Source organism: Podarcis filfolensis, assembly GCF_964270895.1.
Source record: "Podarcis filfolensis genome assembly, chromosome: 16".
In the NCBI taxonomy this organism is placed as follows: domain Eukaryota; kingdom Metazoa; phylum Chordata; class Lepidosauria; order Squamata; family Lacertidae; genus Podarcis; species Podarcis filfolensis.
The window spans coordinates 26089104-26104448 of NC_139620.1; the positions used below are offsets into that span (position 1 = coordinate 26089104).

Sequence of the window (15345 nt, forward strand, 5' to 3'; positions counted from 1 at the left end):
ACCCCGCCTCTCCCTCCTCTCCTCAGCCGCCGTAACCGGGGCCTTCGTTGCCCACCCCTCCCCCTTTAATAGCCACGGCGCATGCGCCACACTCGCTCCTCGCCGAGCTCTCGCTTCCACCTTTCCTCCGGCTCGCGCACGCGCAGTGTAAGCCGGCGGGCAGGCCCGCAGAGAGCGTGCCGTTGGCGATTGCCTGCCCAAAACGGGTGAGTGGGGGGGGGCGGGGACACACACATACAAAACAAAGTATAGGAACTTCACAGACTACTTCCAAATTCGAATTCCCATTTCTCAGCTCTGGCGAGATTTATAGTTGTATAAATAAACCCGCACACAATAGGCAGGTGGCGATAAAGTAGTGTGTTAAGAGGCACGGAAGGGTCCTTCAGGCGTTTCGGCAGGACAGCCTCGTTTTCTTATCGATCGTTGCCTGCAGCGGGGAGTCCCCGCTCAGGAGTCGCTGAGTTACACCTGTTCATGGTTGGGTTGCTCTCTGCACTGCTTTGGTAGGGCTTTACTCCCCGGTTAGTGCGCATAGGGTTGCAGCCCAAGAGATTGAGCCTGTGCAGCGTTGCAGGGTGGTCTTGTCCGTGCTTTTTCAGAAGCTAAGCCCCGCTGAAAGTAAAAAGGGACTCGCTTCCAAGTAATTGTGTGCAATAGGATTGCAGTCTCAGACGCGCAGAGCGGTGGAGAGGACTGCGATGGTTCCCGGCCGCGTACCTCTTTAAGCTGCAAAGCCTAACCCCATTTACCTGGTAAGCCCCATTTAATTTGGTGGGATTTACTCCTGAGTAGGCATGGTTAGGATTGCACTGTAAACTATGAGATGCCTTGTGTGTGGTGGTGGTGGTGGTGGGATTACTTAGCTATCCAAAGCAATGGATTAGCTTCAATTAAATCATTTAGCCCCGATGTATGTCACAAGACAGGTCATGAGATCCTGAATTGTACTGCAGCACGATCAGTTTATTCTCGTTAATTTTTAACGCGTTTTGTAATGACACAAACGAAGATCAGTTAATGCGGATTAGTTATGGCTTCAGAAACGCAGATAAAAACTTCTATTTCATCTATAAGAATGACACACTCGCCTTTTAACCGCTCTGGCTGTGCTTAAAGTGTGTTAAGGAGCAATTAATTGTTTCTTGCATCATTTGGGCTGCAATCCTAAACACATTTACTGGGTGCTAAACCCTTCTGCCATTGGACACAATGAGACTTACTATTGAGTAAACGTCCATAGAACCACCATGTTGACATATGACAGGCCTTTTTTCGCCCCACTTTTAACAGTACCAACCCCCCCCCCCTGTATATTTATGTAAGCGCAATTGCAATAAAGATGGCTCTTGTTCATGAAACTTAAGATACTCCGCTTTGAAAGTACCTTTCCGTGCAATTCACATTTTTGGGGAAGGAATGTGTTTAGGGCTGCAAGGTTTGTTCCTCATTATAAGATGAGCGATAAATCACCGGAGTCCCCCCTCTCCTGCATATTTGTGGGAGAAATGAGAATGCCAGCCCACATTAATTATCCTGTGGAACCAGAGGACAATGCAATCCTATGTACGCTTACTCAGAAGTAAGAAGCCCTAGTGCGTCCAATGGAGCTTACTCTAAGTCGATAATACCGAACAGGATTACTTGGGAGTCGGGTCTGTTAAACTGCGCGCGCCCCGTTGAAAGCAGCTGGGTCTGCTCCTCAAAGAAAAACGTGGTTTACGAATTGCTGGGTGGCTGTGCACCCCCCCGCCCCCTCCACTTTTCATTCCATACGCGCCGTGGAGGACAAAAAGGCAGGGAAAGCTCACCAGGTGCTAGCCAGATGCAGAGGGACTTCAACTCCCATCATCCTCAGCGGGCAGTGCCAATGGAAAGGGATGCTGGGAGTTGAAGTCTCGCAATGATTGGAGAACCCCCGCCTCGGGTACCCGTCAACTTGCTCCGCGTGTGTGGATGGTAGGTTGGTTTTGAGGGTCTATGAAGAGCTACTGAGTGCGGCTCCAGGCTCCCTCGCGTTCCCGTCTTCCTCGCCCCCCCCGGATGCCTGTTATTCCAAGTCAGAGGACCCCTCCCAAGTGTAACTAGGCAGCTGTCCTGCCTCCGACCCACCATGGCGACCACTGGGCGTGTGCCGTGCCCCAGCCAAGGCGGAAGGCTTCGGCCGCCGCCGCCTTGGGGAAAGACGTTAGCTGAGGAGGCGGCCGCGGGCCTCCTTCCCGCGCTTTTTCCTGAGGAGAGGCGGGAGCCCCTTCTCTCGGTGATGCTTCCCTCCCAGTGACTGCCCGACACGGGCATAGCGAGAAGTGTCGTGGAGATGCCTGCTACACGTGTAGCAGGAGGAGGAAAGGGGAGAAAGAGACTCTGCCCTTTTCAGATAGTAGACTGAGGAATTCTCTTTTTTAACACTCGGTTTTTGTAGACAAGAGAATGAAAACATCTCTGCAAACCGAAAGTTAGCTTCTGAGGCCGTAGGCTGTGGCAAAGGTGAAACCCTAGATCAGGCTACCCCGACCAGGTATCCTACTATCCAATGGATCCCCTCACAAGGGATTATCCTCTGCTTTCCTTTGGACTATCTCAGTGAGGGAGAGATAGGGGGGGGTCATCTTCTGAGCAGCCCAGGACTACAATTGAGGGGTTCAGGCCCTTGGGCTGGAGAGATTTGGAAAGGAGAAGAAAATGAAGTTTCCAGCATCTAAAGACCCTTATGCAAGTCTATGATGCTACCACACTTGGGGTCACTTCACCTCAAGAAGAATAGAGTTGGAAAAGGTACAGAAAATGTTCCAAGAGGATGGAGCGACTCTCCTATGAGGAATGGTTGCAGGATTTGGAAATTTTTTAGTTTAGATAAAAGCTGAGTACAAGGCAACATGATAGAAGTGTATAAAAGTATGCATGGGATAGAGAAGCGAGATAGAAAGTTTTTCTCCCTCTCTTACGGCACTAGAACTCAGATCCAATGAAACTGAATTCTGGAAAATTCGGGACATAGAAAAGAAAGACCTTCTTCATGCATCACATAGTTAAACAATGGAACTCCCTCCCTCAGGAGGCAGTGATGACCACCAACTTGGATGGCTTTAAAAGAGGGTTGGACAAATTCATAGATAAGGCTATTGATGGCAATTAGCCATGATGCCTATGCCCCTGCTTTCAGTGTTGAAGGTGGCATACCTCTGAATATCAGCTGCTGAGAATCACAAGTGGGAAGAGTGTTGTTGTGCTCATATTCTATTTGTGGCTTTGCTATTGGGGCATCTCGTAGGATGCTGGACTAGATGGGCCTTTGGCCTGATTCAGCAGCTAGGCTCTTTTTATGTACTACCTTCAGTGTCAGAGGTACTGTGTCTCTGGATGCTAGTTTCTCCAGGTAGAATTGAGAATGTCCCCTGACTGAAACCTGGGAGAGCTGCTGCCAGTCACTGTAGGCAATATTGAGCTAGATGGACCAATGGTCTGACTCTGTACAGGGCCACTTTCCATGTATGCTTACTGATTTTTAAGAAAATAATCCTTATGTTTTGACAAAGGATTTTTCTTACCAGAAAACAGTGGTCTGGGCTGGACAGTAGAGGACACAAGGCTGTTAACGTGATGGAAAAGAAGGCTAAATTCAGGTAAGAAACACTTAAACAGAAGAGCCTGTACTTAAAACTCAGCTGTGTTGTTGCTAGTGCTTAAATAGTTCGGGGGGGGGGGCAACAGTTTGTGAACAAGGATTGCTACCACCGCAGTGGAACTAGAAGCTGTAATATTACACAAGAAGCACACAGTAGCATGATCAAATTATTTTTGTCTGTGCTACAGATTCCTGGATGTCAGACTTTCCCCTCACTTTATTTATTCATTTATTACCTTTCCTCTAAGGAACTCAAAGTGGTGTATACAGTTCTCCCCCTTCCCCTTTTATCCTCACAGCAACCCTGTGAGGTCAGTTAGGCTGAGAGACAGTGACTGTCCTGAAGTTGGCCCCTGAACATCATGGCTGAACTTCAACAAGAAGGAGCCTTCTTCCTGCCCAGTACATTATCTCTGGTAAATTTACAGAGAAATGTGGTGCATTCTCAGACCTCCCTTTGCTGGAGGAGAGTGCTCATTCAACCACCAAAGTATTTTGTTTGCCAGATGGTCTAGAATATATTGTTTAACAACACCACAGTTTTTCCTTTCCACGGAATGCTGTGAGGCTTGGCTTCTCTTTTCTTGACCATTAATTCTTCAATAATTTCTATGCAGATTGATTTTGTAGGTTTATTTTTAGTTCTGGAAGAGTAATCAAGTCTGAGCTTGTCTTAAGTGGTTGATAAAAGAGTTGTTTGATAAACCTAGGTTGTATAGAAGCTGGAGTTGAAAGAGACATCACCTCCCACAGGTTGCATGCACTCACTGTGTCCCACTGTCACTTCTGGACTAACAGGTTTTGTGGGTTTTGAAACAGTACAGAATGCTGCAAAACCTGCATTGAGGAGGGTGAGTCTGCAGGCCACAATCAGACATCCTTCTTCCACATCACTTTTTACTCTAGGGGGGAAACCCTATAATCTTGACGTGAAGTAGGGTAGAAAATTCTCCATGGACATTTTCCCAGTGCTTTCTTTCTCCATGAAAAATGTTCTGTTTTATAAATTCATTAGTAACCATGAATGGATGCCAGTTGCAAATATAATATTAGGGAAGCTGAGTAGTTCCAACACTTAGCTTTGTTTACTAAATACAAGTACAGTACAAGAAGCATTCTAAATCAGAACACTTTCTAGGCATCAGAAATTTTTCCAGATGGTGTAATATGCATTGGATTTCTTTTAAAAAAAGAAATTTTATGGGAAAAAATTCTGGAAAACCTACATCATTGCTTTCTTGGGACTGGCACGCAGGAATTGACCTATCATATATATCAGTTGATCAATATACAATCACAGTTATTTGTAACAATTTTAGGATATGTCTCAGTCATATTGATAAATACAGTACGGTGTGGTTTTGTTGTTCTAATAACGCTGTTATTTTAAAAATATTTGGCTATTATTTGACAATGTTTGACCATCCAATTGTTCATTTTTATTTTATTTTTTGGCCAGTCAAATGTGCAGCCCTGGCCTATCTCCTAGTCTCTCTAGCTTTAGAAACAGCAACAGTATTTTCTATATGTATTAGGTTACATATGCTCTTTCATACTAAGGCAAATGGAGGCTGCAGACAATTACTTTTATAATTTCCCTTGTCTTAGCATGTTCTTTCTTGTACCAAAGCCCGTGATGTTCCCTAGAACCAGAAATTCAGACAGACTTGTTCAAGAATGTGGTTGCTCACGGAATTGCCTGTTGTCATCAAGTTACACCATTCCTGAAAGGCTTGAACTGGCTGCCAGTTAGAAACTGGGCTAAGTTCAAAGTATAGGTATTGGTATACAAAGCCTCATACAGCTGGTGACCACGATACCTTATCCATTATATATCTGGTGCTGTTGCTCTGAGGTCCTGCTAGTGGATTTCCCATAATGGGCATCTGGTTGGCCGCTGTGAGAAAAGGATGCTAGATTAAATGGACCTTTGGCTGATCCAGCTTCAGGACTCTACTTATGTTCTTTATTAGTCACTACATTCTGTAGGAAAGGGCCTTCTACAGATACTGTCACATCAAGAGGTCTAATATGTGCAGTGTAGGAAATGGGCCTTTATGAGAAGCCCATAAGCAAGCAGGACATGAGTGCAAATGGAGCAGCACTCTCCGATTGCAAAAGCAGCATCATTCTGAATGAACTGGGGCCCGGGGGAAGAGTGCTCACTCGATCCTGCTTCTGTGCTTTGTGAAAGTCTTAAGTTACCTAGGGACTTGCAAGCTTAGTGGCAAAAACTGCTTATCTTCTTTATTTTATTTATTTTAAGTTCAAAGTTTATAAAAACACAGAAACAGCCTAGTCACAAAGGAGGTTCAGGTGGCCAGTTCGCTTCTCCACATCTGACTGGGAATCGCAGGATCTCGTACCGTGTGACATACACTTGGAACCGAGGTGGGAGATTAAAAGAACTCCGTATCAGGTAATAGACATGTTTATGTTTTATATCTTATTTGTAGGGCTTATTAACCTAATATGAAAAGTAGCCGTGTCCAGTAGGTATATTTTTATTGTATTCATTTTAAAACGTTGATCTGGCTTAATCAGTTGAATCAAGCAGGGGAAGTGATTTTCATTTAAAAGATTCCCCCACCTCCACTTTCCCCTTCCACAAAGGAGCTGCTCAAAGCAGGTTAAATGTAAAAAGCAAACGTAAAAAAGCAACAGTAATCAGATAATTAAAACACAGATTTACCAAACTCTGAACAGCAGCAAAAACAAATATCTGTACTCCTAATTGATACATAAAGCAGCAGCAGATTCACAAGTTTGTTAACAAGGAAAGTTTTTAACCTCATTTTTGAGGAAGGGTGAGGTAAAAATGTCATGTAAAAGATGTTTTTTAGTGGTGGACTTAAATGGAGGAATTAGCATTTATGTGTGAAGTTTCTGTTTGTTCATCTTTGGCTGAAATTTTATAGATAATAAATATATGCTAAAAAGCACTGAGAGATAATGTTTTTCAGACACCTGGCTAGGAAATTCCTTTACTTGTGGATGAAGAAGGCATTTGGAAGGGTCCTCCCTTCTAGTGCCAGGTAAGCAAAGCAAGTTCTTTGCTTAAAAATGATAAGTACCGTATTTCTCTGTGAAACTGGTCTACACAAGTGGACTTATGGCTTGTGCATGTGTAAAAAGTGATTACAGAGTGTTATTTTACATAGAAGATGAAACTACACTTTGGCCAAATCTGCTTCAGCCTGCAGTTTCAGATCCTGATTTGGGGGCAACTTGCAAACCATGCTTTTTTGTTGAGTCTGAACCATCACAACGTACTGGAGCACCAGGATGTTTAAATCCACAGCCTTTCATTGTTAGCAGTGTCACCTGTGCTGTGATATTTTGGGAGAGACTTATTTCTCTGGGCTTTTATTGCTGGTACAAAATGAAGAAAACCACTCATAAGAATTATTGAAACTGTAATTGTCTCTAGGAACACTTGTTCACAAATGAGGGGACATTTTTAGCTCACAGCTCAGATGCTTAAATGTTGTTGATTTCAGCAGGACTAGAGCAGTCCAATCTGTGAACTGGAAGTGGAAAAAATGATGACTGAACAGATAAAGGGCAGAAGTTTACAATAATTGATTTAATATTGTGTGTATGTTTCTATTGCCTTATACGTTTTGTATTCTTTCCATTTCTAGGCGCTATTATGATCAGAAGATACTGCGGAAAACCTTTGGAGGGTGGAAGGAAGAATGGTGGGTTATTTGGAAAGAATGGAAGCTCACCATCCGGGCTGACTGCCATTACAGGTTTGTTAAATGTACTTTCTAATACTACAGAGAGAAGAAATCCCCTGTTTGTTGTAATGCGTCAAAAAGCAAGCTGTGCTATCCTCGTCAGCAAGCAGCCAGACGTGTTGGTGTTTCTACAGTTCAGTTCAGTTTTCCTAAGTGCATGCATTTCTTCCTGTGCTCTTACTAGGAAGACACATTGGTCCAAACCATGGCTCACGCTAACCATAGTTTAGAGCCCAAATCATCCTCAGTTTGATCATTACAAACAGGACAAAAAAGGGGGTCAGGGATGCATTGCATCGCTGCTTTTCTTCTTCCTTGATATGTACAGCTGAAGGTAATTGTCCTGCAGTTCTGTACATTTATATTTTCCATGATCTTCCAAACCGCTTTCTCATAAGCTGCCTGCACTGGCAATTCCCTGCTGTTTCTTTCCATTCCGGTGTTTCATGGCCAGTCACTCGGCCACCAAAATTCCTCTCTGGAACAGCTCTATATGTAGCTTTACCAGTTCCTAGGCTTTGGGTACCCATCCAAATACAGCATGAACTCATAAACATATTTTGATGAATAATTACTTAGCAAATAAATTCACAAAAGCTACTATCAAACAGAAACCCTCTCTATTGTCTTTTTGGTACCTACGAAATACGCTTCTCTTTCAACAAAGTGTCTTTATCCCAACTGGTATCTGTCCTGCGTTTGAACATTGTGTGTATGTGCTCCTGTTGCTTTTATAATTGAGTTTTAAACTTTTTATATATATGTAACTGTTTTATATTTGTTACTATATTGCAAATTGCTTTGGGGCGGCTTGTGGGAAGCAGTTCATAAATGAAATAAATAACAAGCACAACAGTAATAATTACTAGCCCACAAAAGTTTTTACTAGGCCGCCTGCCTACACATAATCCGTACATAGTCATTTTTAAACAAAAAAGGAACAAACTTCTCTGTCTGGAGGGGATTCTTACTTGCCTTAGGCAAGCAAGCAAGTGGTTGTTTCCCAGCCTGTTTTGCCACCTGTGTAAATAAATGAATACTTTCTGTGTTGCAAAAAATTACAATGCAAAAGCATTCCTCAGTAGTAGTTTGGAATGAATCATCTGTATAGCAAATGGGTAGGCTGGGTTCTGACCCTTGCAAAGTGTTATTTGCTTTTGTTGGCCAGGTATTTCCTGTACAACCTGATCTTTCGGGCCTGGAAGTCCTACATACTCCTGCAGCGAGAGAAGAAGGTGACTTATTGTGTTGCAGATTCACACGGTGAGAGAATAGAATCTGTTGTGGAAGCATATAGAATGGAGTAGGGAACTTGTAGCCCTCCAGTTGTTGTCAGGCTACAACTCTCACCACCCTTGAATTTTGTCCAGGTTGGCTGAGGCTGTTTGGGAGATGGAGTCAAGCAACATCTGGAGGACCACAGTTTCCTCCGCCCTGCAGTAGAAGAGCCTAGGTTGCTGTGTCCATGCTCTTCCAGTGCAGATGGCAGCCTGCTAGAACCCAGCATTGAGCCTTTTCTCTGCATATTTTGCTGTGTGTTAAATTAATCCCAGCTATCGAAGGAAGCCTCTGGAAAAGCTCAAGGGGTTCTCCATCTGCTCTGCAGTATTTCTGAACAGCAACATGTATTTTGCATTTAGAGTTTTGTTGCAGCCAACACATTATTGGATAGTTCTCTGAAAACCTTGCTTGCTGTGAAATCCATGAATTTCTACTAGGATCTCGAATCTTACAGCACAACAGTGCAAACTATGTTGATATATCTACTAAATAAACATTACATTAGCATCAGTAATTTAGCAGACATTTTGCTTAGCTAGCAAGTTGCATTGCTAATTTAATGACACCTAAGTGGCGCCACTCACCTTTTCCTTACAATTGTCTTTTTCAAGAAGCTTTAGCCCCGTGCTCTGTATCCCCAGTTGAACCAAAGATTGTGCAACTGCATTGGCTTATCTTTACTCATTGCTCCCTCTTTTAAATTTCCTTTCCCACCCTCCCCATGCTTTGCTGTTTCTCCTAGTGTAGAGAGGCAAGCACCTATATATATATATTTTCCACTGGAGAAAAAAATACCCTTCTGGTTTTCAGATAAGGAAAGTGGGGGGTAGGACAAAGCGTTACTCTCCCTACCCCCAGTGTTGCTGCTCTGATCAAAAGTGGAGCAACACTTCCAGCAGCTGTTTTCAAGCTTAAATACTATATGTGAGGCATCATCATGTATTAGTTGGTCCAGATGTCTTGTGAAGACATCTTTTTGCCCTGATGGAACCATATTATTTCTTGTTTGTTTGTGCTATTTCTAGACCTTTTAATTCTCAAAGTTTCTAAGCTGGGTACATAGAAATTAAAAGCATATGACAGATAAGATAAATGAAATTTAAGTATAAAAACAAAAAACTTTTCCAAAATGCCTGCTGAAATAGAAATGTCTTTTTCAAGCACCTGAAGTTGAGCAAGGATTGTTCTACTGTTTTCTTATATGCTGCTTTTTATAGTTTTATGCTATGTTTGTATACTGCTAAGAGATACTTAAGTATTGACTGGTAAAATAATAAGTAAAATAATCAATCTGGAGATCCCATCATGGACTTACTACATTCCATTTGGCCTTCAGAGTCCTAGTCATGTGAGTTCCAGAACTATGAAGCATTTAAGGTGCCATTCCTCCCTCTTTCCCCAGTGTAGCCCTATTTGCAGCTGCTTGTTGCAAGGTGCCCTTGCAGTCCTCCTGATGAGATACGAAGTTTCTTTTGCGTCTGAAAACAGTCTGCCGTCAGTCTTTTGACCAGCCCCACCTCTCTCCTGGTGCCAGGCTTTTTCCATATGGGCCAAAAAAGGATTGGGAAGTTATGTGTATTGGACAAAAATATGGAATCTTTAAAATACTCATGCCTGCCATTAAAACCATGGCTTCACATTTTTCACAGCGGCAAAAATGAAAACCCTTTGGACGTGGCAGCGCTGGCTGAGCTATGTGGAATTGCGCCGGATGAAGCGCCGAATGCACTTGGAGGCCTTCAAGTTCAAGGAAAAGAGCGCCTTGCGGTGAGAACTGGTTCAGGTTCAAACAAGGGTTAATGGGGCACATGGCGCTCCTCTTCCATCTTTCTACATATTCCAACCCTGAAACAATTAATTAATATCTCAATTAATATCTCACCTTTTTCTCCATGGAGCTCATGGCAGTCTTAGTCTGACACTCTAAACACTATACCACGTTGGCTTTCAATTCCACACTTAAGTGCAGACTCGCTCAACCTGGTTGTTAGTCTGGGCTACTCCACATGGACACAAGAGATTTCTGCACCCCTCATGATTTGATCCCTCAATATTTGACGGCTGGTGGAGACGTATTATTTATTTACTGCATTTACATCCCACATTTTTTCTCGAAGGCACTCAAGGTGGCATACACCGTTTTCTCTTATTTAATCCCCACAACAACCTTGTGAGGTAGGTTAAGTTGAGAGGCAGTGACTAGCACAAGGTCACCCACCGCCCATGAGCTTCATGCCTGGGTGGGAATTTGAACCTTGGTCTTCCAGGTCCTAGTATAATGCTCAAACCACCATACCACACTGGTTTGTTCTCCTGTTTTTAATTGCTGGGTTTTTTTAAATAAAAAAGGAATGTTTTTCATGTTGTTCTATGTTGCCACCAGCACTTAGTGCCACAAGAGCTGATGATACATGTTAATGATAAATAAATAGATTTCCAAGGAAACAATAACTCACCCACCTCCAAGAAGACAGCTTTTGAAAACTACTGTAATACGTAAAGAATGCTATTCAGTTAGTTGGTTGGCATGGTAAGTTGTTTATGTCATGTAAAGGATCAAAAAGGGACCAGAAACATTGGGTATCTCTATGGCAGCCTTACCAACCTGGTGCCCTTCAAATGTTTTGGATTACAACTCCCATCAGACCTAGCATTACATGACTGTGGTGGCTGGGGCTGATGGGAGTTTTAGTCAAAGATGTTGGGAGAGCACCATGTTTATGAAAGCTGCTCTAAGAAGCAGATGGGGCTCTATAGTTCTCCAGCACATACATTCATAAAACTCTTTGTTTTCATCAGAGTTAAAGTCTAAAGTGTGTCCTGACCTTTTTATTTTCAACAGACTTGCATGGAGGTTGTGGAGAAAGAGATGGTCACAGAATCAAGTTGCTTGTGAAATGGATGGTCAGGCTCTACAGCATTGGGCCCAAGGCTTACAGTTTCGTGTGAGTGCTGGAAATACCAACCCTTTAAACCCTGTGTGCCTTTGTGTTGTGTGCACACACTAACACTGGCCAAAGGCCCAGATTCAGTGTTCTCTGACAACCAGTGCAAGGGCTGTTGTAGTAGCATAATAAAGCACAATATGAAATCCAGTTCAAGAGTTGCGCTAGCAGAGGTTTTGTTGTGGAACTGGTTGTGCAACAAGAAGTATAGGAGCTAGTGCAAACTGTGGCACAACTATCCGTGTGAACCATGCTGGCTCTTTTCACCTTCTCTTGCACAAGCCATTATTGCTAGTGCAAGTGTAACTAGCACACAGCTGAATTTCGCCTGTTAGCTAACAAAATTATTATTTAATTGCTGCTGTTTGTAATGATGGGTGCAATTTCTGTGAATCGTTTGCAGATAAGATCTGCCTTGCCTCTTCTTTCACTGCCTTGTTTTCGGACCCTTATTCTTCCTGTTCCTCCTTGTTGTCAGGCCTGGCTCAAATGGAAGGACTGCTATATGTGCATCCAAGATGAGAGAAAGGAGGAGGCCAGGGCAGTGATGCATGAGCAGCACAGGGAGATGTGGAGGGCCATGAAATCCTGGCATGTCTATGTGCAACTCCGAAGAGAGAAGGAGCATCAGGACAGTGAGTTGCTTTGGGACAAAATAGAGTTGATTTCTCTTCCAGCATCACAGAATGATGCATTTCTTCTAAGAGAGAAGTTTTTGTTTTTCCCTTGGGGTGTTGGTTGTCTCCAGGTGGGTTTAGGCATCTTCTGTTGCTCAAAGACAGGAATCTCAGTGATTGCCCTGCCAGTATAAGATGGTCTGGTCCAGAACTGCAGAAAATCTCCACTGCCAAGAAATCCAGTAGACCACTAAAAGCCTGTACAGAAGGATGTAGCATAATATTTCAAATGTGATGACTTTATTGCTTTGTTTGATAAGGGTGGAGCGTAGTAGAAAACCATGTATGGATGCCTTTGAGAGCTAAATACATATGTGTGCCAAAAAAACCCCTCTTTAGTTGGAGATTTCAAGAAAAGTTGTTATTCAGTGGAAGCAGCTCCATTGAGAGGTGGGTTGTAGGGGAGATCCCATTTCCTTAATTGCTGGAAGGTGACTTTAGTAGAATTCAGCATGAATCTCTAGATTTCTGGAAAGGCTGTGAAATTAGAGGTACTACAGGTGGAGCTCAGTCCCTCTGCCCTTGTATTCTTGCGCCTAATTCAATTCTAAAATAATCTTAGAAGCAGAATTCCACTTTCTTACTCCTGTCGCAGAACACTGAATTGTAGAGTAAACAATATAAAAGTCCTGTTTTCATTTTGCTTTTTGCATTAGTGATTCAGCACATTTTGTGTGTGTACTCCTAAAGAATCACAGAAACACGGAATTATAGAGTTGGAAAGTATCCAAGGGTCATCTAGTCTAGCCCCCTGCTTTGCAGGAATTGCAGTCCTGGTCTTCCAGCTGCCACCCTGGGACAAGAGCTCTAGAACAGCCTGTTACATTGCCCCCCTAGCTCAGCCCCTTCAGCACCCACAGTGGGGGCGGGGGCAGAACTTATCCTCACTCCACCTTTCTTTACAAGCTTGAACAGTTGCTCCTGTGCAAATGCTAATTTGATTTTCATGCAGAATACCATGATCCCGCATTTAAATACCATAAAAGCCCTGAAGCTGAATCAGGCCAAATGCCCATCTAGTCCAGCATCCTTATAGTATCCAGCCAGATGCCCCAGTGGGAAGCCTGCAAGCAGGCACCATAAACTAATTTAGTTTCCAGCTCCTATTTCATACCAAAACATCTGTCGCTTGAATACCCAGTGCTTATGCACCACCCCCTGACCCTGACCCTAGCACAGATAGGACATTTTCTACCTCTTTTGTTCCAGAGCTGGCCTTGCAGCACAACCGCACCCGGGTCCTCTTTCAGAGCTTCTCAATGTGGCGTCTGACTTGGGAACACAGACAGCAACTGCATGCCCACCAGGAGCACCTTGTTCAGCTGGCTGCAAGGGTCGCCTTGCGAAGAGTTTTCACACGATGGAAGCAGTGTATCCATATTCTCCTCGTGGTCCTTTCCAGTGGTTAGGGGGGGCATAGGTAGTAAGAGTTGAGGTGCATGTGTAAAATGATACTTCCGTTGTTTGTTTTTTTTAATGACTCCTTTGAACATGAGGAATGACTCTATATTCCAATAGGTTTGTTCCAGGTCTGCAGCACTGGAGCAAAGACTGGGGAAGGCCCTGCTGTTTGATTCTGTGAGCCCTCATGACTCAGAGTTGGACCACTATGTCACAATCCTTAAAGACATGCATTTAAAGCCATGAAAATATTCAGAGAAGTTGATCACTGGGTGCTTATTTTCTCTTTTGCCTAACAATCAAAGGAAGGAGTGGGCACACATTTGGAAAATATATTTAAAGCAAAGGGAAGAATGTTAGGATAACGCAGATTAACTTGGTGGAATTCACAGATGCAGGATGTAGATTCTTCCCCATAACTTTTATCCAGGTCACTAATAAACTACTGAAAGGTTGATCTATTTTAGCTGTTAAGCAAACTTTTTTTCTTAACCTGAATAACAGATGTGACGTTGTGTGCCCAAAAAGCTAAGCGCTATGAACGTGCTGAGTGCCACTACAGATGTCACCTGCTGGTAAGAGGTTTGCCATATCTCTGGTGGCCTCTCTGGAATGACCTCTGACCAGGAAAAGTTGGTTCCTCCATGATTATTCTCCCATGGGGCCACTTTCCACAGTGGCAAGCAAGCACTGTGTGTATTCAAGCAGCTGGAGGCCACAGCCAATCTCAGCTCCCTGCAGCATAATTTTAGGAAGGATGGGGCTGGAGATGAACACACTACAGCAGGTTTGGCCCTCCATTTGTTGCTGAACTACAACTCCAATCATCCGTGGTCATTGGCCATGATTGCTGGGGCTGATGAGAGTTGAAGTTCAGCAATGTCTGGAGGGCCAAGGTTTCCCACCCCTGCACTACAGCTCCATGGCCAATGCTCTTGTACTGTTCCTCTCTATGTAGCTTGCGCCAATATCCTGGTAGTTTATGCTTAGACGGTATCCCACTTTATACCAAAATCTTGTCAGAGGCTGCCAGTTCCTCATATCTCTTCTGTATGAAGCCGATCTTTATAAATTGTAAATAAGATGGGCTGTTGAAGACACACCTTTGCCTTTGTAGTAGAAGTGGCTTCTCCAACGTGCTTCCTGCTCTTTTGCTTTTCACAGCACTGTGGGCTGAGTGCCTTGCGGAAGAATGTTACAGAAGCTTCTGTCAAGCAAATGAGGATAAACTTGGCTCATCAGCAGCACCAAGTCATGGTGAGTTTGACCATGTTCCCTGCTTCATTTACATTAAACCAGAACCTTTAATGTGCCTTCTGGGTCACACTGGCAAGAAAACTACCACCTTGTGTTCCTGAGTTGTTCCTGTGGTAGAAGCAGTGCAGCAAGCTATAGAAAACTCTGTGTGTGTTTGTGTGTAAAGTTAGGAACATATGGACTTACATATGGACCACTGTGTGACAACATCATGAAAGGATCTTCTTTGTGTACCTGTGCAGGCCAACAGGAGTACCCTGACTCTGACTGGGCTGGACTCAGAAATTATGGTGATGTTAGGGATAGGGAAATAAAAGTTAGGGATATGGAAGTTACCATGATGTGTCAGAGCATCCAATCTTCCAGGTAGCAAAAAGTTAGGTATCGTGTGTTGACCATAAATAGGTTGACCTACA

The 15345-nt window shown here is 43.6% G+C and overlaps 1 protein-coding gene across 10 annotated transcripts in view; it reads left to right on the forward strand.

Annotated features, from left to right (window-relative positions):
• Positions 1–15345, forward strand: part of SFI1 (SFI1 centrin binding protein) — a 32241-nt gene that overhangs the window by 322 nt on the left and 16574 nt on the right. For 2 of the 10 annotated variants that reach the window (XM_083589735.1, XM_083589737.1), the window contains exons 1-13: positions 36–206; positions 2423–2518; positions 3552–3623; positions 5892–6044; positions 6589–6660; positions 7270–7380; positions 8537–8631; positions 10299–10416; positions 11492–11594; positions 12073–12229; positions 13481–13642; positions 14177–14247; positions 14837–14929. In XM_083589735.1, coding sequence (XP_083445861.1) covers positions 82–206; positions 2423–2518; positions 3552–3623; positions 5892–6044; positions 6589–6660; positions 7270–7380; positions 8537–8631; positions 10299–10416; positions 11492–11594; positions 12073–12229; positions 13481–13642; positions 14177–14247; positions 14837–14929 — 1428 coding nt within the window. In that variant the 5' untranslated portion in view covers positions 36–81. Of the gene's footprint in view, positions 1–35; positions 207–415; positions 756–1827; positions 1928–2422; positions 2776–3551; positions 3624–5891; positions 6045–6588; positions 6661–7269; positions 7381–8536; positions 8632–10298; positions 10417–11491; positions 11595–12072; positions 12230–13480; positions 13643–14176; positions 14248–14836; positions 14930–15345 lie in introns of those variants that run through there. The other 8 variants (XM_083589741.1, XM_083589743.1, XM_083589738.1 and 5 more) reach the window with 8 other exon arrangements.